Source organism: Chiloscyllium plagiosum, unplaced genomic scaffold, assembly GCF_037043375.1.
Source record: "Chiloscyllium plagiosum isolate Xiang-an unplaced genomic scaffold, Cpla_swu_hap1 HiC_scaffold_17, whole genome shotgun sequence".
NCBI lineage: Eukaryota > Metazoa > Chordata > Chondrichthyes > Orectolobiformes > Hemiscylliidae > Chiloscyllium > Chiloscyllium plagiosum.
The window spans coordinates 53,408,289-53,431,629 of NW_028270155.1; the positions used below are offsets into that span (position 1 = coordinate 53,408,289).

Below are 23,341 nucleotides of genomic sequence, written 5' to 3' on the forward strand. Positions count from 1 at the left end.
CCAGCGTTCACAGTTGTTTGTTTTGCGTCGGGGATATTAAACTTGTCAAAGGAAAACGACAGCGGAGACTCCCCACTCCGGACATGGATAATGAGCCAGGGGGACTACAACGCCCATAATGCCTTGGGGGGAGCGGGGGGGGGGTAGGAAAGGGAGCATTGCGCATGCGCCCTTGCTTTGGTTTTTTTTGGGGGGGCGGAAAAAGAGAGGCCGGTTGGTGGGCGTTCCCCTCTCTGTGCGCGCGGGGAGGGCGGAGCGGACGGGGTCGCCGTCATCGGCGTGACCAACGGCGGGCGGCGCGTGTGCGCGCGCGCGCGGGGTGATGGGTGCGCGGGCTGGCGCGGGGATGAGGCTCGGCAAAGTTTGAGAGGCGCAGCGTCGGTGGAGCGGGGTCTGGGGGGTGGGGGGGAAGGAGAGCTCGGTTAACTGTTTCCAAACGGGACAGCAGGAAAGAGAGAGAGAGAAAAAAAACAAACAAACAAACACCCCCCCGCCCCCTACCCGGAAAAAAAAAGTTGGCGGAGAGAGAGAAAGAGCCGGGACCGGTGCTTCTGTTATGAACTTTATTAAACAAGTAGGGGAAAGGGAAACTGCTAACCGATGACTACTGTAAACAGTGGCAATGACGAGTTTGACTTTAGGCTGATATTTGGTGAAGACAGTCCGCAGCCTGGACTAGGCCCTGCAGGTTTGTATGCGGGATGTTTTGGGGGGGGGGGTGGCGGGTGTTTGGGTTGGTGGGGGGGGGGGGGGGATTTAAAATAATTCTAGATTGAAAGGGGTTTAAAATAACGAGAGTGAAAAAAAAAGTTACAGTTTGCTAGTTTCTTTTTTTTTCCCTGAGCAGGGTTTTGTTTTAGAAGAACATCTTCTGGTTAGATCCTGGAGGTAAATGCTGAGGTTTCGGGCATTATTCTTGCGGCGTTTGTTTTGAATTTTATGTGGAAAGCAGAAAGGCAGGTTTCGCGTCCACCTTTTCCTGTGCTCATCCGATTTGTGGTTTTCTGGATGCATGCTCGAGACGTATGGCGATGGATTGTATTATTTGCACGCACCCAGTTGCTGGGGCCAAGTGTGCCTTGTTATTGGGGGGGTCGTATTTTTGAAAAAAATACAAAGTTCCAGCTTTGATTTGATTTTATCTTCTCCAAGGAAACCGAATCATTTAGTTATGCCCTTGCAACATCAATTGGCACCAATTGCATTATTTCGCTTGTAAATTTTACTTAACCGCAGAATCGAATGTCTAACTGGATATTGCCCACGTTACTTCTCTCTTCTACGCACCCCCCCCCCCCCCCCACACACACACACACACACACTCTCACTCGGTTTAAAACTAGTTTGGCAAACGGCTTTCATCTGTGTGTGCATCTGATGTCCGATCGGACGAGAGCTACAAAACGTAAATAAGGGAAGGTGTTGTATCTCTGCTCGTTCTTGAGGGACGTGGGAATATACTAAAGTAGACTTGGAAGTGAGCCCAACATCCAAGTCATCAAATTTGCCTAGACACGCCATGTGTAGTTCAGATGACAGTGGAATTTAAGACGAGGGAGGTGATCAGAAAGGTAGATCCACTTCCAGCAGTCCATGGCATAGTAGAAATCTGCTGCTAGATCTGATCGCTAATTTTGGCCGCTATCATGTACCCATCTATTTACTTACTGCAAACATCGCCATTATTCTTTGAAGTGGTCTCCAGGTTTGATAGGAACATTGACAGTACAAGACTCGAAAAAGAAAGTGGAGTGCGAGTTACTGCAGTGTCTGAGTAGTTCAACGACTGTAATTTCATCGGCCTCCTGGTCAATTATAATTAAATATCAGACTGACTTTGCCGTGAAAGGACTATCACGGTTTCTAAACCTCGTAGGTGCACGTTTCTTTAAGAGTTCAGATTTACTTTGTTCAGTACCAAGACGACTAAATACATGATGCTTTCTGGCACATCAGGTGAGCAGCAATTTTAGAATTATGCATTTTACATCTTTTTTTTGATATTTTGAGCTGGATCCACTGATAACGTTGTTTTAAGAATTAATTTTCAATTTTGACTTGATTAGAATTGCAGATGTAGTTACTAAGTTGGATTTCAGTTTCTTGGAGCTTTTCAGCCAAGTTCTTCCAAAATACTGTTCTTAGTGTTCTGCATATTTTTTCTGTTTGTATTTATTACAAGATTTTATGAGAAAGGGGGCTCTTTGTAATGTCTAGGTTAACTACTTTAAATGTTGGATACTAGGTGTTTTGCAAAATAATGAGTAGGAGATTTGTTTCCATGGAGTAGAGATCAGATAGCTATGTATGGTATTTCAGTAGTTTAAATTTAGTGTAATAGTAATTACAGTTGTGCAGTGACACGATTCATTCTTAGTAAAATTGAATATGGTTACTGAAATGTAATTGCATCAACTTTCTCTTGTAACTTTGGTGTTAAAAATGCATATCTTTGGCCTTTCCCCTCACAACCATCTCAAACTTTCTACGGCAAATTTGTTGGTCAAAATATATTACTTCAAATGTACCACACATCTTAACTTGTCATCCCGAATTTGTAAACCAGAGGAGGGCAGGCAGCTGTATTAATTTGTCCATATGCATTGAGCTCTGAAGAATAAGGAAAATAAGGGAAAGTCCAAGAAGAAAGGTTTGATAAAAGCTTCTTCATAAATTATCTGCATAATTTACTTTAATTGTATACTCTTATGCATTTGACTGGTTACTAAAGGAATAGTTTTGGTTGTATGGTACCAATGATTGCTTTTCTTCTGCGTCTAAAATTTAATATTTATAAATTCAAATTGGACAAAACAAAAATCTCGGTGATTAGACTTCTAATTTGATAACACGGTCATTACATTCTAGTGGATGGGGAGAATAAGGACCGAGAAAAGGTCCAGGTTATGGGTAAAGTGTCATCTTTTAATAAGTAACAAGAAATGGCAGAGATAACTGAATATACCATGCATGTTAAGTGCATGTTTAATTTTCTTGTGATTTTAATACCTAAGACAATATTAACATGAAAAAAGCTTAACTTAGTATTGTATGTGTATATAAGAAGCATATTATAATGCTTTAAAGAAATCTGTTATCAGACAATAAGATTGAAAGGGAATATTATCAACATGCTGAAAGATTTTGAGATATCTGTCTCCTTCATGACTAAAGAGAACAGAATGACACTGAGGCAAATAGTATTAAGGCTAATATTCTCCCTTTGGCAATATACCCTAATTAAGACATGAGTCTTGGAGTGAAGAAGAGGAGTAAAATTAGGATGTGATGCACAAACAGTGCATTGATGGTCTCCGTATTTTCATTCTCTTTTGTAGTGAGTGAGTTGGATTTCAAGAATTGTAATTTAGGCCTTGGAAAGTGTTGGTCCGGATTTTAAAAATTATAATTCTGTTTTCTCGTTACCTACTTACTTCCATTTGTGCAGGTTACTGTGAACTACGTTTGTGGTGTGAAAAGGTTTGATAAATGGTTTTCATTCAGTTTTAACTTATTATTGCCATGTGTATTTATTGGATAGCGGAAAAAGCTTAATTTTTAGCTTCACTCAACAGCTGAATATCAAACTTCAATTTTACTTCAGTAACAGAAATTCCTGGAAAATCTCAGCAGGTCTGGCAGCATCCGAACTGAGTTTTCTAAAAGGGTCACTGGACCCGAGGTGTTAACTCTGATTTCTCTTCAGTTGCCTGTCAATCTGCTAAGATTTTCCAGCAATTTTCATCTTTGTTTCTGATTTTCAACATCCTCAGTTCTTTTAGGTTTTTATTCAGTTTTGCTTCCTTGTTTGTTCTTGTAAAATATTTTCACTTTATCAATGAGAGCAAAGTTTTGATATAATAAAAGTGGATCAGCGTTCATCAGTAGGAATGTTTCAGCCTTGTGTAAGCCTTTACGTAGGTGGCTGCTAATTATAGCAATGGTATTTTGAAGTAGTGCATCAGTGTTGTGTTGACAGTAGCGTTCAGAGTTGCTTGAGTATTTTTTGAGAGGGCTCATCAACTGGCTTCAGCAATGTGTCAGGGCTTTTAGCTTGCAGTGTTTTTATTCATTAATTATTGGAGGGCAATGTACTACATTTTTACTTTGCTTGGTTGAAATTGATTACAGTGCCACATTATTTATCACAAACAGTGACGTTTATTCATTGTAAGCATGATATTTGTTTACTATTGTGAATTACAGAGCTAGTGTTTGAACTGTCATTTGCTTAGGTGCCAAATGATATCTACAGCTGTGTTTACAAAAACAACTGTTCTCAGCTCAACAAACTGCAGAAAAAATCCTGCTAATTAACACAAGATCCTCTATAATGCTAAATTTCAATTTTTGAATGACTTTATATTTGCATTTTATTTTGAGGAATATTTATTTTTGGGATGCAAATATAATTCTGTTCCCACATCTGGCATCATTTTAGGAAGATAAGAAAATTATATTTTAGTGCAGACTAGAAGCTTTCATTTTGAATTAGTAATTTTTGAGAATGTTATGTTTAACTTACTCTTAAAATGTCATGTGGGTTTTATTGTTATGAGTGTTGTTAGTGTGTTCTTTTGAGAAATTAAGAATTACAGTGCTGTGTTTTGAGTTGCCTTCTGAAATGGTCTGTGCTTGTTCCTTTCTAATTCTCCAACAGAAAATGCTGGTTTTTAAAATATTCTTTGAATTGGGTGTTCCTAGTTAAAATGATTAATTGTTGAGCATATAAAAGAATTATTGTGGCTATCATGCAGTCCAGCAAAGACAGTTTTGTTTTTTGGGGGTGAATTCAAATCAGTGAGATTTGTCAACTTCTGCATACTGAGATTTTGTTGTACTCCTAACATTTATTTTCTATAATTAATGTTTTTCTTGGTAGTATTTGTGTTGAATGTGCAGTGTAAGGTTGAGCATTTGTGGAGTGTGATCCAGGGTATTGCTTGAAAGTTGAAGCTGTACAGTATCACGTGATAGGAGCTCAATAGCTTCATTCTGTTTGGAAGAGGTAAATAATTTGAGTTATGGTTCATTAATATACATGTGAATTGTGCATATACAACACTTAATTTTCTGCCATTGTGATGTTGAACAGAGGATCTTCAGCACAAGGCCATAGAATTAAAAAAAAAATCTGTTATGGGATGTGTTGCTAACAATGCAAGCATTTGTTGTCCATCTGTAATTGCCCTTGCAATGGTTCCCGTGTATGCTTGTGAACAGTTGGGGAAAACAGTAAGATGATGGTCTTAAAAACAAAATATCTTCTTGATGAATGTTTTGTAGAGTTTTAAATGTTTGCAATTGGTATTTTTTTTTCTCTGATACATTTTTCATGGTAAGTTAAGGTTAAAGATTTGGATAAATATATGGAAGCAGGGAGTTAAGGTAAATGGGTAATTTTCAGCTTGGCAAACTAATTAGCGGAGTGCCATAAGTTTCAGTGACTACAGCGAAGAAGCTGACTATATTATGGCCAAATTTGCTGATGCAATGATAGATATGACAGCAAGTCAAAAGGAGTATTCAGAGTCTGAAAAGTGATACAGATGGGTTGAGTGAGTGGATAAGTGGTAGATATAGTACAGTGTGGAAAAACGTGAGGATGACCACTTTTTCAGGTAAAATAGAAAAACAATGTCTAAAAAGAGAGATTGGAGAATGTGACAGTTCAGAGAGATTTGGGCAATGTAATTACAAAACGTTATCATGCAGCTACTACTAATAATTTGGAAGGCAATTAGAATAGAGTCATAGAGATGTGCAACACAGAAACAGACCTTCAGTCCAACTTGTCCATGCCAACCAGATATCCCAACCTAATCTAGTCCCACCTGCCAGCACCTGGCCCATTTCGCTCCAAACCCTTCCTATTCATATACCCATCCAAATGCCTTTTAAATGTTGTAATTGTATCAGCCTCCACCACTTCCTCTGGCAGTCCATTCCACACATGCAACACAGTCTGCATGAAAATGTTGCCCCTTGGGTCTCTTTTAAATCTTTCCCCACTCACCCTAAACCTGTGCACACGAGTTCTGAACTCCCCCCACCCCAGGGAAGGGACTTTGTCTATTTATCCTATCCATGTGCCTCCTGATTTTATAAACCTCTATAAGGTCACCCGTTAGCCTCCGACGTTTCGGGGAAAACAGCCCTGGCCTATTCAACCTCTCCCTATAGCTCAAGTCCTCCAACCCTGGCAACATCCTTGTAAATCTTTTCTGAACCCTTTCAAGTTTCACAACATTCTTCCGATAGGAAGGAGACCAGAATTGTACGCAGTGTTCCAAAAGTGGCCCAACCAATATCCAACATGACGTCCCAACTCCTGTACTCCATATCTGACCAATAAAGGAAAGCATACCGAATGCCGCCTTCACTATTCTATCTACCTGCGACTCTACTTTCAAGGAGCTATAACCTGCATTCCAAGGTCTCTTTGTTCAGCAACACTCCCTAGGACCTTCCCATTAAGTGTATAAGTCCTGCTAAGATTTGCTTTCCCAAAATGCAGCGCCCCGCATTTATCTGAATTAAACTCCATCTGCCACTTCTCAAGCCCATTGGCCCATGTGATAAAGATCTCATTGTAATCTGAGGTAACCCTCTTCGCTGTCCACGACACCTCCAATTTTGGTGTCATCTGTAAACTTACTAACTATACCTCTTATGCTCAGATACAAATCATTTATTTAAATGACGAAAAATGGTGGACCCAGCATGATCCTTGTGGCACTTCACTGGTTACAGGCCTCCACCACCACCCTCTGTCTTCTACCTTTGAGCAAGTTCGGTATCCAAATGGCTAGTTCTCCCTGTATTCCATGAGATCTAACCTTAATAACCAGTCTCCCATGGGGCACCTTGTTGAACGCCTTACTGAAGTCCATATAGGTGACGTCTACCGCTCTGCCCTCAGAAATCCTCTTTATTACTTCTTCAGAAAACTCAATCAAGTTTGTAAGGCACGATTTCCCATGCACAAAGCCAAGTTGACTATCCTTAATCAGTCCTTGCCTTTCCAAATACATGTACAACCTGTCCCTCAGGATTCCCTCCCAACAACTTGCCCACCATTGATGTCAGACTCACCAGTCTATAGTTCCCTGGCTTGTCCTTAACACCTTTCCTAAATAGTGGCACCACATTAGCCATATTCTGTCAGCCTTGTAAATAACCCTAATTCAGTCGATCCTTTGGTCCCTTACTTAGAGTCATATAGTCATACAGCACAGAAGCAGACCCTTCGATCCAACTTGTCCACGTTGATTCGATGTCACAATTTGACCTAGTCTCATTTGCCTTCATTTAGCCTGTATCTCACCATACCCTTCCTATTCAGATACACATTCAGATTCCTTTTTAAATGATGTAATTGTTCCAGGTCTCCACCATTTCCTCTGGCAGTTTGTTCCGTATATACAGTGCCCTCTAAGTGGAAAAAGTTAATCCTCCGATCTTTTGAAAGGATTGCACAGTGGCTCAGTGGTTAGCACCGCTGCCTCACAGCGCCAGAGATCCAGTTTCAAATTCAACCTTGGGCAACTGAATGTGTGGAGTTTGCGCATTCTCCCCTTGCCTGCCTGGCTTCCCTCCAGGTGCTCCTGTTCCCCCCTCAGTCCAAAGATGTGCAGGTTAGGTAAATTGGCCATGTTAAATTGCTCAGAGTGTTCAAGGATGTGTAGGTTAGGTGCATTAGTCAGAGGTAAATGTACAGTAATCACGCAGGGAAATGGGTTTGAGTTGCATACTCTTCAGAGGATCGGTGTGGACTTGTTGGGCTGAAGGGCCCGTTTCCACACTGTAGGGATTCTATGATTCTATGCAATCTTTCTCCCCTCGTCTTAAACCTGTGCTATCTAGTTTTGGACACTCTCACCCAAGGAAAAAGACCCTGACTATTAACCCTATACATGCCTTTTATGATTTTATAAACTTCTGTAAGGTCACCCCTCAGACTCCAATGCTCCAGGGGCAAAAAGCTCCAGCCTATTCAACCTTTCCCTATAACTCAAACCCTCCAATCCTGGCAATATCCTCATATCTTGTCTGCACCCTCTCAAATTTAAGAACATCCTTCCTCTAAAAGGGTGACCAGAATTGAACCAGTATTCCAACTGCTGCCTTACCCAATGTCCTGTGCAGCTGCAACATGATCTCCCAACTTTTATACTCAATGTTTTGACTAATGAAAGCAAGCATACCAAATACCCTCTTCACCACCCTGCCTACCTGTAACTCTGCTTTAAAGAAACTATGCACCTGCACCCAAGGTCTCTTTGTTCAGCAACATTCCCCAGTACCCTACTATAAACTATATAAGTCCTGCCTTGGTTTGCCAAACCAAAGTGCAACACCTCACATTTATCTAAATTAAACTCTATCTTCTACTCATTGGCCCATCTGACCAAGGTCCCTTTGCACTCTGAGATAATCCTTTTCACTGTCCACTGCACTATCTATTTTGGTGTCATCTGCAAACTTACTAATCATGCATCTTGTATTCACATTCAAACTTAATAAGGGATGTATTTGCATTGGAAGCAGTTCAATGAAGGTTCACTAACCTGTTCCCTGAGGTTACTGAATTGTCTTATGAAATAAACTTGAGCAGATTGGGCTATACTCATTGGTATTTAGCAGCATGACTGGTGATCTTATTGAAATGTAGGATTCTGAGGAAACTTGCCAGTGTAGATGATGAGAGGATATTTTCGCAATGGGGAGTATAGAAATGGGATTCGCAGTTTAAAATAAAGGGTGTCCCACTAAGACAGAGTTGAGGTGGAATTTTTCTTCTAGGAGTCATTAGGGTTTGGAATTCTGTACCCCAAAGAATAATCAAGGCTGAGTTAGATATTTGATCTGTAAGGTAGTCGAGGGTTATGGCGTAGACAGAAAAGTGGAGTTGAGACATGATCAGATCAGCCACTGTCTTATTGAATGGTGAAGGATGCTCAGTGGGCCAAATGGCATATGCCAGTTTCTATTTGTTATGATCGTTTGATCTTAAATGTTTATTTGTATTATGACATGATAATTCATATTACTATTAAGCTGCAAATGTGTAGTTTAATTTGTAAGATATCCACTTTCTCTCAGGCCCTGAGTTAAATTGCTGTTAATATTGACAAATAAAACCAATGATCAAGAAATCAACTGTTGAACAATACCATGCGTTAGTATTGCAAATAAGCAACACAACTGTCCTTTGTATGTTGTGATATTCCAAAAACTTAGGCAGTTCCCTTTGAATATTTGCAGAAGACATCACCTTATTCAAAAAGTCAATTAAACTCTGGAAAGGAAAGCTGTCTGACAGCTTATCCAGTTCTGTGCTTACATACAATAAACAAAGATCAATCTGAGATTATTTTGTCTAGTTATGTTTGTATTTCCAGTTCAAAATAAAATAAGAAACATCTATGCTTTTCAGTTTTAACACTTGAATTGCATTGCAAACATGCTTTATCAGATTTTTAAAAATTCATCCATGGAATCTGAATCTTGCTGGCAAGACTTGCGTTTACTTCCTACTTCTGTTTGCCCTTAAAGAAATAGAGGAAGTTCCCTTCTTAAACTGCTGCAGTTCATGTTGCCTCAATAAATTCAGTACTGTTGGGACAAATTTGACCCAGGGACAGTGAAAAAATAGTGATACATTTCCAAGTCAGGATAGAGTGCGATTTCACAGAGAAGTTGCAGGTAATGGTATTTCAATGCATCTGTTATCTTTGTTCTTCTAGGGTGCAGATGTTGAGAGTTCGAAAGGTGCTGTCAAAGGAACTTTGGCAAATTGCTGCAAATTGTCTCGTACAGTGTATACTGCTGCCGCTATATGAATGATGGAGTAAATGTTTAAGATGATGGCTGGGGTGCTAATCAGACACATTGCTTTATCCTGTGTCCTTTGTGTACATGTTGTGTGAATTCCCGCTGTCTCACACAAAATCTGTCTGATTTTGGACTTCAGACTACTTAATGGAGATTACTGTAACATTTTACTTGGAAGTATAAAAACAGCAATATGAAGACTCCAAAGGTAACCATGCATAGCTAGTGATTTGATCACAAGTGCCAGAACATCAGTTACCGACTTTAGAACATTTTCATCTTTTCCTTTTTTTTTTGCCTTTCAGAGTAACCCTAATTAGCAGGACCTACTTCTGTTTTAACTTGAACATTTGCAGAGAAACAAAATCAATTTTGTTTTCTCTTTTCCTGAAGAGTTAATCTTTTGAGTTTTGAGTTATTTAAATGGATAACACTTATACTTCCATATTAACAACCAGTTTTTCAAACTTGCTTGAACAAGTTTTTTATTTTAATAATTCAATATTTTCCATTTATTAAAGAAACCTAGTTGATGGATTGTTTTATTAAAAATCTGTTATACCTAAGGTACTTAAGTGGCTAACATAGTAATAGGGAGAGGTACATTTACTTTATGCTGTGATGCGTGCAGTAGTAAGACTAAGTAACAGTGCATCCCTTGGTAACATAATCTCCAGCTCCTGCTTCATTAAGAAGTGTCAACAATATTCAATTTATAGCTTTTTTGTCTTTCTGACCAGTGTTTTAAGTTTCTAGCATGAATATCTCCAGCACAGTTCATCTTAGTACAGCTTGTGTATTTTATCCAGCAGCTGCAATACTTTGACGACTTCAATAATTTCCAAGTGAAATCAATAATGAGGTGCCAAAGGTACATCCCTGCTGTTCTCGCAGAGCATCGTTGGATACTGCTTGACACTTGCTTTGATGTGCCTTGTTAGAGCTGTTTGTCCATTTATCAACAAACTCTCAAACACATCCAAATACCCTTGATATGTGTGTTACAGTTATTATCCTAATGCTTTTAGCTGTTAGTTATTTTCTAACTTAATAATCAAAAATGCACTCAGATGCATAGAGTAATAGAAACAGACCCTTGCCAACTAATTGTACCAGCCTCCACCAATTCCTCTCCATATTCAATCCATACATGCGCCTCTCTCTGCGTGAAAAAGTTGCCTCCTTGGTCCCTTTTAAATCTTTCCCCTCTCACCTTAAACTTATGTCCTCTAGTTTTAGACTCTCCTACCCTGGGGAAAAGACCTTGGCTATTCACCCTATCAATGCCCCTCATGATTTTAGAAACTTTTATAGGGAAAATAGCCCTCGCCTCTCCCAATACCTCAAAATCTTCAACCTTGGCAACATTCTTGTAAATGATCTCTGAACCTTTGAAGTTTAACAACATCTTTCCTATAGCAGGGAGACCAGAATTGCATGTAGTATTCCAAAAATGACTTAACCAATGACCTGTACAGCTACAACATGACCTCCCAACTCCCCTGCTCAGACCGCTTTTCAATAAAGGTCTTCTTCGCTACTCTGTCTACCTGCGACTCCACTTTCAAGAAACTGTGAACCTGCACTTCAAGGTCTCTTTGTTCAGCAACACTCCCCAGAACCTTACCATTAAGTGTACAAATCCTGCCCTACCAAAATGTAACCACCTTCCATTTATCGAGTCTAAACTCCATCTGCCATTCCTCAGCCCATTTGATCAAGACTCCATTGTACTCTGAGGTAACCACCTTTGCTGTCCAATACATCACCAATTTTGGTGTCATCTGCAAGCTGCATCTGGTTTTCCACAAGGGTGACATACAGTAGAATTACAATGTTTGCAAGTTTTTGTTTCAGTAAAACTCGATTTACTTAGAGCTTGTATACTTGGTCACTGCCATTGCTCTCAATGTGGTCTTCTCTTCATTGGGGAGACAAGATGCCAACTTGCGAATGTTTCAGAGAACGTCTCTGGGACACGTACAGTAAACAATCTTACCGCCCTGTGGCCGAGCACTTTAACTCCCCCCTCCCACTCTGCCAAGGAAATGCAAGCCCTGGGCTGCCTCCACTGCCAAACTCTAGCCACCCGATGCCTGGAGGAAGAATGCCTCACCTTCTGCCTTGGGAACTTCCAACCACACTGGATCAGTGTGGATTTCGCCAGTTTCCCCATTTCCCCTCTCCCCACCTTAGCCCAGATCCAACCTTCCAACTCGGCACCTTCGTTTTGAACTGTCCTACCTATCTCTCTCTTCCTTCCCACCTATCTGCTCCACTCTCCTCTCTGATCTATCACTTTCTCCCCCACCTTCATCTTCCTATCACATTCCCAGCTACCTTCCTCCCAGCCCCATCCCCCCCTCCCATTTATCTCTTAGCCCTCTGCTGCTGCCCACCCCCCCTCCCTGAAGAGCTTGTGCTCGAAATGTTGACTCTCCTGCTCCTTGGATGCTGCCTGACCAGCTATGCTTTTCCAGCACCACGCTGTTTGACACTGCCTTTGTGTCCTCCAATGCAACGTGCTTGGAAAACTCCCCAGATAATAGCAGGCACACGACAATTTGGATCTTCCAGGAACTGATGATGCTACACTTATTGGCATGGGCCAGGCAGGAAGACACCCTGACGATGCATTCAAACATTGTTGTCTAAAAAGTTCGTAATGCTTATGCCGTTGGAGGAGATAATTATGCTAGGGTGGACCTGTTTAATCACTTTGTTGACGTAGATGATATAACTATCTTTCTTGGACTTTCTCTTCTTGCAGGTCTTTGCTGGTGGCCTCTTCACTGCTTTCTTGGCGCCTTTTCTTGGCAATTTGTTTTTTCTTCTCCTCAACCATGGTGATATTCAACTTCAGATGTAGGTTTTCTGCTGATTATTCTCCAAGTAAAAATAGAATTCCGAGCTTGAACCTGAATATCAATAAACCATTGAATGAACTCACTTGGTGTTTGATTAATATGAAGTATCTCTGGGGCTGTTGGGGCTCAATGGTTGTGTCCTTGGGTTCAAACCCCATCTGCTCCTGAATGATATCTCTATCAACAGGTTGATCAGAAAATATCTATAAAATAGCTTTAAGGGGACATGTGCCCATATTGCACCAGATGCTATAGTGTGTTTGACAATCAGTGAGTAGCTATAATCATTATAGGAATAAATTATATATCTCATACATATTTCCTATTGTGTTTCTCCATGCTCAAATTTCTCTCAAATGATTGCTAATAAAACTGACCAGACTAGCTTTGAGCATCCTTTTCAAAAAGCATTTTATAGATATTTTGCTGATTTTTGCAACTCTTGAGATTTATGATTGGGACCCCATTAAAATAAGTCAACTTTTTCTTCTTTGCATCTTTCAAGCATGGTGAAATCTAATGATATTACTGGATCTCATTTTACAGAAGTTACTCACCCTAACACTATAAGGGAATGGAATTAACTGTACTTATTGCAGTTGTTTGTGGGAGCTGAATTATTCCGTTGAATCAGCATAGCTTAAACTGTGTCTACAGATACAAATGAATTTTGTTGTACCTTTGGTCTCATGCACTACTCTCTTCCATTGCTACAATTATGTCGTCAGTCATTACTTAATACACATTATAAATTTTTACAAACTATGTGGGCCAACCAGTTGTCCACGGTCAGTGTTCCACTTTATCTTAGACCAGGACTGCAAGTTATCGAAACCCGTTTTCAGTTGATCTGAAAGTGAGCATGACTATATTAATTCCTGAATATGGTCTGTTTTACTATGACTGTGGCATATGTGGTAATTGAATTACCTTGTATTGCAGGTATCAGTTAACAAGATATAGAATCCAATTCTTATAAAGCCTTCGGACAGGTTCCTTGAGTTTTCAAGTGTCACTGGCTTTGAAACTTTAATTGTATTTTCTTTCCGTGGATGCTGCCAAACCCATTGAGTTTCTCCAGCAACTTTGGATTTTGTTTCAGATTTCTAGCATCTGCAGTTCTTTGTTTTCGTTTATTCCTGTTTTGAATGAATTTGGACATAGCCATAGTCCCATTTTATTATGTGTGTAGAGTCAGGTTAACTACTATTTGAAAGTTGCTGTATAAAACAATCTGATAACAGTGAGTGAGTTGATATAGTTTTTGACATTTTACTGGGCAGTACTGTCTAAAGTCAAAGTTATAAATTATTTCCTTAGTCTAATACAAAAAACACCTGTTACTACTGGTTAGCTGTTGCCTTTTGGCAGTTTAGTACAGTTTTTTGTGCAACCTTCACCTATGGATGTATAAAAAGGACAATACCAGTTGAACTGAAATCTGTATAGTGCCTCTGAGTTTCAGAAAATTGGCCAGGGTGTATCATGGAAGGGCGATCTGCTACTGACTGTTTTAAATTTCTTCTGGAGTTGATAGTTCTGTTTGTTTGTACATAAAGCATTTAAGTCGTGTGTCAGGTGAAAATTTAAAAATAGCCTTCATAGCAGCTTTTGACTAATAAAGTATATCTGCATGCATGAAGTTCCTGTATACGTAAACATCTGGCTTTGGTGCAATTGTTGGGTTAAAATTTGTAATAGATGGTTAAATATTTCATACTTTTCATGGTTTTTGAATGCCATGAAAATATTAATATATGTTCTTGGCAAGCTTTTAGAAACATAAATCCATATCTAAACTGCAGTTGTACAGTCTTTAACTTCCTTGGTCACTTCGAGTCTTTGCAGAGTTTCTTTCCTTCAGGTTGGTGAATCTCCAGTCGGGTTGCAGTGCATTATAGCATTAATATCTCATATTAATTATGTATTAGTTTTATATTAATCACCTTGAATGTTATTGTGGTCTCCTAGTAACACTATAATATTTGTCAAGGTATAGTAACTTGTATAAACTTGTGTTTTATATAATTATTAGAGAATTTCAGACCTTTAATGAGGATTTTTAGGACCTTGTGTCTCAAATGGTTCTAAACAGCCCCACACATTTAACATGCACTGAGTTACATTTGCTGATTTAACAAAGTCCCACAAGCTGCAGTGAATGTTTGTCTTGTAATAGTAAATGTTTATTTTTATCATTGGAACAGCTGCTTGGAGTCTGTTAAATGTCTTACCTGAAGGATAGCACCTTTGGCACTATTACTCACCTTGTTTCTAAAAGTACTGTGCAGAAGTGCTCGCCTGCATTCTGTGCTAGAATGGGTTTGAAGCTCCAGTTAGACTTGAGTGAAAATAACTTGAACTAATTTGACTCTGATATTAGTTTAAATTATGGATCAGTTGTGAAAGGATTATAGCAGCTGAAAAATTTTCCTGTTTTTGAAGTTTAATTGTATGTTTCAGCCATTCATTGCTTAGTGTTTGCAACTGAAAAAGAATTGCCGAATGCAACAAGAAATAAATTTGTAAATTTAACCATGGATAATTAGCTCAAATGAACATAAATGTACTCATTACATAGACCCTTCTGAAATAGAATCTGGTATGTTTTATATACATTTTTATTTTATAGAAACCAAAAAGAAAAGGATTATACACTTTCACTGTATATTAGTGAAGTCAACAGATCTTGTATAACATAATCGAAGCCATTGGAAACATGGAAGGTACAGTTTATTTGTCTTGTTTCTCTTTCAGATACAGAGCCAGATGATTCTGCGTCATTTTACATCTTTAATGAAGGCAATCTTCAATCAAGTATAAACCAACCAATAGGCATTCTTCACCATGAAACAACGCAGACACATTCTACAGCATTTTCATCACCTCATCGGCTGCAGACCTCTAATATCCAAGAGTCTAAATACAGTCCTATAGGTGCACCAAAAGCATTTGAATGCCCTAGCATTCAAATCACCTCCATTTCTCCCAGTTGTCAGCAAGGAATTGGTCCGAATGAAGAAGTACATGCAAACGGCACAGATAATGACTATATGGAAAGACCATCCAGGGACCATCTATATCTTCCTCTTGATCCTGTTTATTATAGGGATGCATCACTAAGCCCAAGTCCTGCTAGCAGCATTTCCTCTAGGAGCTGGTTTTCGGATGCTTCTTCATGTGAATCTTTCTCTCATGTATATGATGATGTAGACTCTGAATTGAATGAAGCTGCTGCTCGTTTTACGCTTGGTTCTCCTAGTGGGTCACCAAGATGTTGTCCAGCAGATGAGACCTGGCAGCCAAATTATTCATTTGCACAATCACTATCGCCTAGACAATCACCCTGCCATTCACCTAGAGCTAGTATTACTGATGAAAACTGGCTCAGCCCTCGCCCAACTTCAAGACCATCTTCTAGGCCTACTTCTCCTTGGGGAAAACGGCGGCATTCAAGTGCAGAGATCTGTTATGCAGGTTCACTTTCACCTCATCATTCACCAACACCATCTCCAGGACATTCCCCAAGAGGAAGTGTCACAGAGGATACATGGCTTGGTAATACTGCTCTTCAAGGTGCCTCAAGTCTAAGTCCTGGGCTGATACCTTTTCAGTGTTGTCCCCCAGAGACTGACATCCCTTTAAAATCAAGGAAAACTTCTCAGGACCAGGCTGCTACAGTGTCAGGAAAAATAGATTTGACCTCCGATGATCAAGGAACTTTGTCCCCTTCAGTTGAATCTCCAGTCGATGATCTTTCTGGCTCTCCACATCCATTAAAAAAAGATGTGACAAGTGAACAGTTTCTTTCTGTTCCCTCACATTTCACTTGGAACAAACCAAAACCTGGTGGCCATACACCTATTTTTCGGTAAGTCTATGTTTTAGGATGCTGCCTTAAGGAATTTTTTGGCAAAAGGTAATGAGGAATAAAAATTAAGATTCTGTTGAGCTAAGGACAACCTCATCCTGGGTGTACTATTTGTCATGAATTCTTGTTTCGTTCTATCATTGTGATAGTCCAAATTACTGGTTTTGTTGCTGAAAAGGATGAGAGTTTCTTGAAATATCGTATATGGCCCTTTTTACGAATGCTGTAGCCAAAAGTAAAGTTAAAATAGCATTGTGTAAATGTAATTATTCTAAAATTTCTGTAGTTCTGCATACTTTTAAAAATAAAGTGCCTATTGGCCAAACATCAATAGCATTGTTTTGATTAGAATAAAAATGTGGTAAACTTTTCAATTGTAGGTGTAATTCAAGCAATACAAATCGATGGAGTATGGTCAGTGTTTGAAATTCTTCTACTTGAAAGTAAAGAAACAAATTTGGAATGTAAACAATGCAGGGTCATGTCAAAAAAGAAGTACATTTGCTACAGTAGCCATGCACATGTCAAAATGACATGTGTACAGGTTCTTGTGTACCTTGGCTCAAGTGTAGATCTTTTTGTGTTAGCACAATTTATAACTACAAACAGCAGTAATCCTTGGTCATGCATCTTAAGATGGAGGAATAACTGACCTGGCTTGTGGCCACATATTTTACCATCCACATATGTCAGCAAATTCAAAGACCTATGGCCTGTACCTTTACTCTTGCCATTCAATTCTTCTATCACCCTGAATTTAGTGATCTACTATTGCTCCTAGCTCTGCAATACCTCATATTTCAAATTCTCTTTATTGTGCCAGAACGACAATTCTCTGTAATCACTTCCAGCCCTACAACTGTAAATAGCCCTTTTACAATTTCTAGAGTTCCTTCATTCCAACCTTGGTGGCTATGGTATCAGTTCCTTAGGCCTCAATCTCTAGAATTGACTTCTGTCTTCTCTTCCTTTTAATACAATCTTTAAAACCTAATTCTTTGACCAAGTTTTTGGAAATCTCAAACTACTGAAAAGTGTGGAACTAAGGCTAATTGAAAATTGCCAGACTAATATTCTCTATTATTTTGTTAGGCAAGAGATTTAATGGCTGTGGAACAGATTAGCCATGTTCCACTTGAACTGTCCAAGGAGGTTTGAATGGCAGATGTTACTATTTTCATTCCTATTCTAATTTTTTTTTATGCAGACCAGTGTTTTAGTTTCTCTTGATGCCCCTGTGAAGCACGTGGAGATGTTGACTACAGTACAAGTGGATATTGCCATCACTTGATCTTTAAGACTGATTTACCACAAGTTGATATTGCGACTGAGACTTATCGTCATCTGTGTTAGCAATCTATTGTTACAATTTAAGTTACAGATGGTGCAAAATGTGAGGAGAATAGTGATCACCTTTATGAGGACATAGTGGTTGGATATGTTAATGATGAAATTTAATGCAGAGAAGTGTGGTGTGATCCATTTTGGTAGAAAGGTTGAAGAGAAGGAAGATATAACAAGAGATACAATTTTAAAGGATGTCCTAAATCCAAAGCTACATGGGCAAGATTTGGTAAAGTTGCTAGGACTGGTGGACAAAGCTTTTTAATCTTTGATCCTGGGCTTGGGCTTTATAACTACAAAGACAAAGAAGTATGATAGTCCTTTATGAACCACTGTTTCTCCCTCTATCTGGGTACTGTACTTTAGAAAGTATGTGAAGGTATTAAAGAGCATGCAGAGAAGATTTAAGCTAATGGTTCTAGGAATGAGACTTATGTGTAAATATATTAGAGAAGCTGAAGCATTTCTTTTGAGATGTGCATGTTGAGAGGAGACTTGCTACAGGTCTTCGAGATCATGAGAGGTTTGGATTGAGGGAGCAACTATTCTCATTGATAGAAGATCTCGACCCAGAAGACAACAGTTAATGGTGAATGGGAGAAGAACGAAAGTGACTTGAGGAAAACATTTTTACATAGGTGTGTTATGTATAGGAATGTGTTTTCTGAGCACCACTGAGGCAGATTTATTTGTCCCTTTCAAAAGGGAATGGATAACTGTCTGAAAGGAGAGAGATTGCAGGGCTATGGAGAGAAGATGGGCTACTGGGACTTACTGGGTTGCTCTTGCAAAGTGCTGATACACACATGGCAGGCTGACTAGCCTTCTACATTGTGACATTCTCTGATTTTCCATACGTTGATTAAGAGCTAGTAACATTAACCAATAAAGAAATAACTCTCAATAAGTGATGTGAAAGATTGTTCTCCAAATTTGTAAACTATTTTAACTTTAAGCATGGGATCAAATTCAGGTTGGAAATTGGATGAAGATCTTTGTTGCTTATAAAGATCTCAACATAAATAGTGGTTGATTAATCTTGGACTGATTCCAGTTGTTCCTTCAATTCAACATAAATTTTTAATAAAAGGATTGGTATTGATAGAAATGGAATTCATGCTGGTGCAGCAGGATTGCACTGCAATGTGCTTTCTTCTGAAATTAGAAGGTGAGGTCACTGCACTTGGTGCATAGGTGAAAAAATAACTTTTTAAAAATAGACTGCCAAATGGGCATGAATTGTATTTTCAGCATTTTCTGTACTGGTGTGCACCAATCATTTTAATGCATAATTGGAAGAATTCTTTACTCAAATCCTTTCAATGTTGAAATTTTTTTCTAGAATGTGGGCATCACTGATGAGGCCAAATTGTTTCCCAACCCTAATTTCCCTTGAACTGAACTGCTAGTCCATTTCAGAGGGCAGAAAAGAGTCAGCAATATTGCTGTAGGTCTAGAGTTGCATGTAGACCAGACCAGACCAGCTAAGAATACCACATTTCCTTTCCCAAAGGATATTGGAAGTGAAATGCTAAAATCAAAAATGCATTGTCAAATATTTAACTAAGATATAACAGTGAAATTTAATAACAGCGTGTTACCAGTCTCCTCTATAGTCAACCCATTCTGTGATAGAAGCACCTGTAAACAATCAGCTTTCCAAAATGCACCAGGGTAGATGATGCTTTTTTCCATGTGTTTTTTGCCAAATGAGCCCATTGGATGTGTTAGATGCTAACCTCTTTCCCTGTGCCATCCCACCAAAAGAAAATGAAAGATTACAAAAGCAGCAACAATTTAATTGGCAATTGCAGATGGTGCTGTGCTTAAGAAATGCCATTTACTCTGGAATTTCTCACTAAGCATCTTACTGAGATAAAGTGTGAAGAGTTTGTGTGACTTCGTTTTTAGTCAACTTTGAATGAATTGTCTGAGCGCAGTTATACTTAAGACGATATATAATATTGGTTCCCTGCAGAAATGGGATCTCTTCTGTATAACAATTTTTGAAAAACTGATGTATGTTTTATTTAAAATGCAACTGGGAAGTTATGAGGTGAAAATGCAGTAGGTGTACAAATAAAGGAAAATATAAATAACCATTTTCAATTTTGTGCTGTCAGAATGTCCTCTGAGGATCTTTTGGTGTGGAATTGGCGGATTGTCTTCTAAGAGTAATTAATTGGAAATATAGCAGTAACACAAATCCTTTTATTCTACTACTGAACACCAGAATTCTCCAACTTCCGCACTGCTGCAGATGAGAGTCGTCTGGCAACCTGTACTACACCAGATTGCAAATGTTGCTCAATATCCTGTTGCTTTAACAGAGAGCCTGAGATTGCAGGTGGTTTGCTTCTCTGTTAAGTTGGAATTTCAGTTGTGCTTTTAGAACATGTGACCCTATCTTCCACCTGACATTGGAGCCTGTGACCTTCAAAGCAAAGTATGTGTCTGTTGAAGGAAGGAATAAATGCTCTCACTCTTCTCCCCTTCCCCACCCCCTTCAGTCTCCTACTGAGTCAAATTGGTCAGGTGGATGGAAATTTCTGCAAATGAAAATTTAAGACATCATGGCTGAAAGGGATCAAGTCCCATTTCAGTCTTTTAGTCTTTTAATGACTAATAAGTAAAGATGTTTAAAGAGAAAAAAAAGCCTCTGAACTTTTTCAGGGTCACGGCATCAAATTTGGAACAATCCTGGAAGGGTGGTAGATCACTTTCACTTTTTAAACTTTATTAATGAGGTGGAGGCACAGAATTCAACCTGTAGTCCTGCTTTTAAAAGTGCAGATTACGACATTCTTCAGTGACACCAGCGGAGAGTATTTTGCTGGTACAGCTGCAGAATATGTAAGATATTCAATGTGAAATGATTAGACTGTCTGTAAGTTGGAGTGAGAAGTTATAAACTACTTAAGCAAAGAAAATGCTACTTTTGCAATAACTGTGGAGATTCTTAAACAAGTCACAGCATAGTCCCAGTGCTTGCAGCTGGCTTGCTTAGACTTGTTGCATAAAGTGCAACAGCAAAATTGGAGACAAAAGTAATATTTGTTAAGTTGGTTGTTTGAAGCAGGTGTGACGATGCTGAGTTCAACTCCAACCTCTGTACATCCAAAGCAAATTTCCTCTTGAGTTGTAGAGACCACTAAGTCAAATTTAAAACAAAGGCTTCAATGTGTACAGTGTTGACTCGAGCCTCAAAAAGCCTTGAATCTAAAAATACTAGGCTTGTTATAGCTTTGGTCCCTTGGTATTTTTTCAGCGTTTGCTACTTGCTGAAGTTGTTCAAGGGAATGCTGGCTAGTCTTTTGGGAAATAATCAGCAGAACAGCAACTAAAATAAACTCAAGTGAAGGTTAAATAATTTAGATTGTGGGGTCAGAAGAAATCTTATTTACAAAATCAGTTACTTGGGAACAAAGTGCTGAATGAGCAGATTCTGACAGCCTCCTGAAAGTAGTAAAGTTACTATGTAGTTTTACATTAATATGTATTTTTAGTGTTGAAACATTTGATCTTTGCATGTTAATTTATTAGAAGGTTGTTTCTACATTGCAAAATAACAATGTGGCTTGCTAGCTGTAAGAGAAGCATTTTAAGAGGAATGGATCAAAAGTTAATTTTTTAAGTTTATTCAGGGATGTGGGCTTTGCTGGCGAAGACAGCATTTATTGCACATCCATAAATGTCTTTGGATATGGTAGTGAGCTAACTTCTCGAACTGTTGCCATCTGCTTTTGTATGAATTCGCCCACAACACCATTCGGGTGAGAATTCCAGGATTTTGACCAGTGACAGTGAAGAAAGGATTGTGAGTGACTTAGAGAGGAATTTGTCGGCAAATGAAAGTATTTGCATGTATATGCTCCCCCTATCCTGGATGGTAGTGATCATGAGATCAGAAGGTTTTGACTAAGGAGATTAGGGAATTTCTGCAATGCATCTTGTAGATGATGCACACTGCTGCTACTGAGTGTTAATGGTGAAGGGAGTGAATGTTTGTAGATTTGACTCCAGTCAAACGGGATGCTTTGTCTAGGACGGTGCCAAGCTTCTCTCATGTCCTGGCAGCTACAGTCATCCAGATAAGTGGGGAATATTCTATTATACTTATAATTTGAATGTTGTAGGCTCTGGGATGTCATGCGATGCGTTCCATAGTGCAAGATTCCCAGCCTTTGACCTGCTGCTTTAGCTACAGCATTTTTGTGGCTAGACCAGTTCAGTTTTGAGTCATTGGTAACCCTCAGTGTTAGTCAGGGATTCAGTAATGGTCATCCCAATTGAAATGTCAAGGGACAATGATTCGATTCTCTCATTGGCAATGATTATTGCCTGGCACTTGTGGCACAAATGTTACTTGCCACTTAGCCCAAGTATAGATATTGTTGTTAGTGCAGTTGGACAGAGGCCATCACCATATCTGGGGAGTCACAAATCGTGCTGAGCAATGCATAATGAATTAGCCCAACTTCTGACCTTGTGATGAGGGGAAGGTCATTGAAGCAGCTGAAGATGATTGGGCCTAGGCATCTGGTTTCCCTACCTCTGGGCTAAAAGGTCTAGATTAGAGTTCCACCTGTCCCAGATTTGTGTTGTGACATGAATGAGCAGATTGATTGATTTTAAAAATAAAATTTACTCTGTAGAACTGGGATTATTATAGTGCAGTAGTAGTATCTCTACCTCTAAGCTATAAGTCCTGGGTTCAAGTCCCACTTGCTCGAAGGTATGTCATAACATGTCTGAACAGGTTGTTAAAAATATCTATCCTGAGGACCTTTTGCAGTGATCTCCTGGGACTGACCAACCACAACAATGAGCTTCCAGTAAACTAAAATTCTGAGGATTGGTTTTGAAAAAGATTAATAAAATAATCCTGTTTTCTCTGGCAATTCTAAAGTAAATATTTTGCCTATTACAGTCTTGTTTCATCTTGATTGTTGTAAAAGTTGATGAGCTATTAGATTAAATTTGGGGAATTATTTTGTAAATTTAGCTTTGTGCTTTGAAAGTGGCATGTCCAAACAGTAAATTTGAGCCAATATATTTTTCTGGAACTGCAAGTTTTAGTAATCTATTATTTCAATTAAATTAACTGTTCACGTTGCTGTCCATCTTGCCATTTTATTTTACAAGGTAGGCTGGCATTTATTTAATGCATTTTACAACCAATTGACTACTTTGGGAATGTAATTACAATTGTAATCTAGGAACATTCTCCTTGCCGGTGTCCCAAATTCCTCTTTACATGAATTCTAGCATGTGCATACCTCTGTCACTGCATTCTATCCTGCCTAATCATTATTCTCATTTTTGTTCATCTTCATTGGGACTTGATCTGCTAATGGTATAAGTTTGAAAATCTTATTCTTGACTTTAGATCCTTTCTTTGTGTAACTCTGCCCAATTAGAC

The 23,341-nt window shown here is 39.0% G+C and overlaps 1 protein-coding gene across 3 annotated transcripts in view; it reads left to right on the top strand.

The window, feature by feature from the left end:
- The first annotated feature begins 388 nt into the window (after window positions 1-388).
- Window positions 389-23,341, top strand: part of nfatc3a (nuclear factor of activated T cells 3a) — a 183,800-nt gene continuing 160,847 nt past the window's right edge. Inside the window, exons 1-2 of one of the 3 annotated variants that reach the window (XM_043707036.2) lie at window positions 389-688; window positions 15,462-16,575. In XM_043707036.2, coding sequence (XP_043562971.2) covers window positions 601-688; window positions 15,462-16,575 — 1,202 coding nt within the window. In that variant the 5' untranslated portion in view covers window positions 389-600. Of the gene's footprint in view, window positions 689-1,442; window positions 1,957-15,461; window positions 16,576-23,341 lie in introns of those variants that run through there. The other 2 variants (XM_043707037.2, XM_043707038.2) reach the window with 2 other exon arrangements.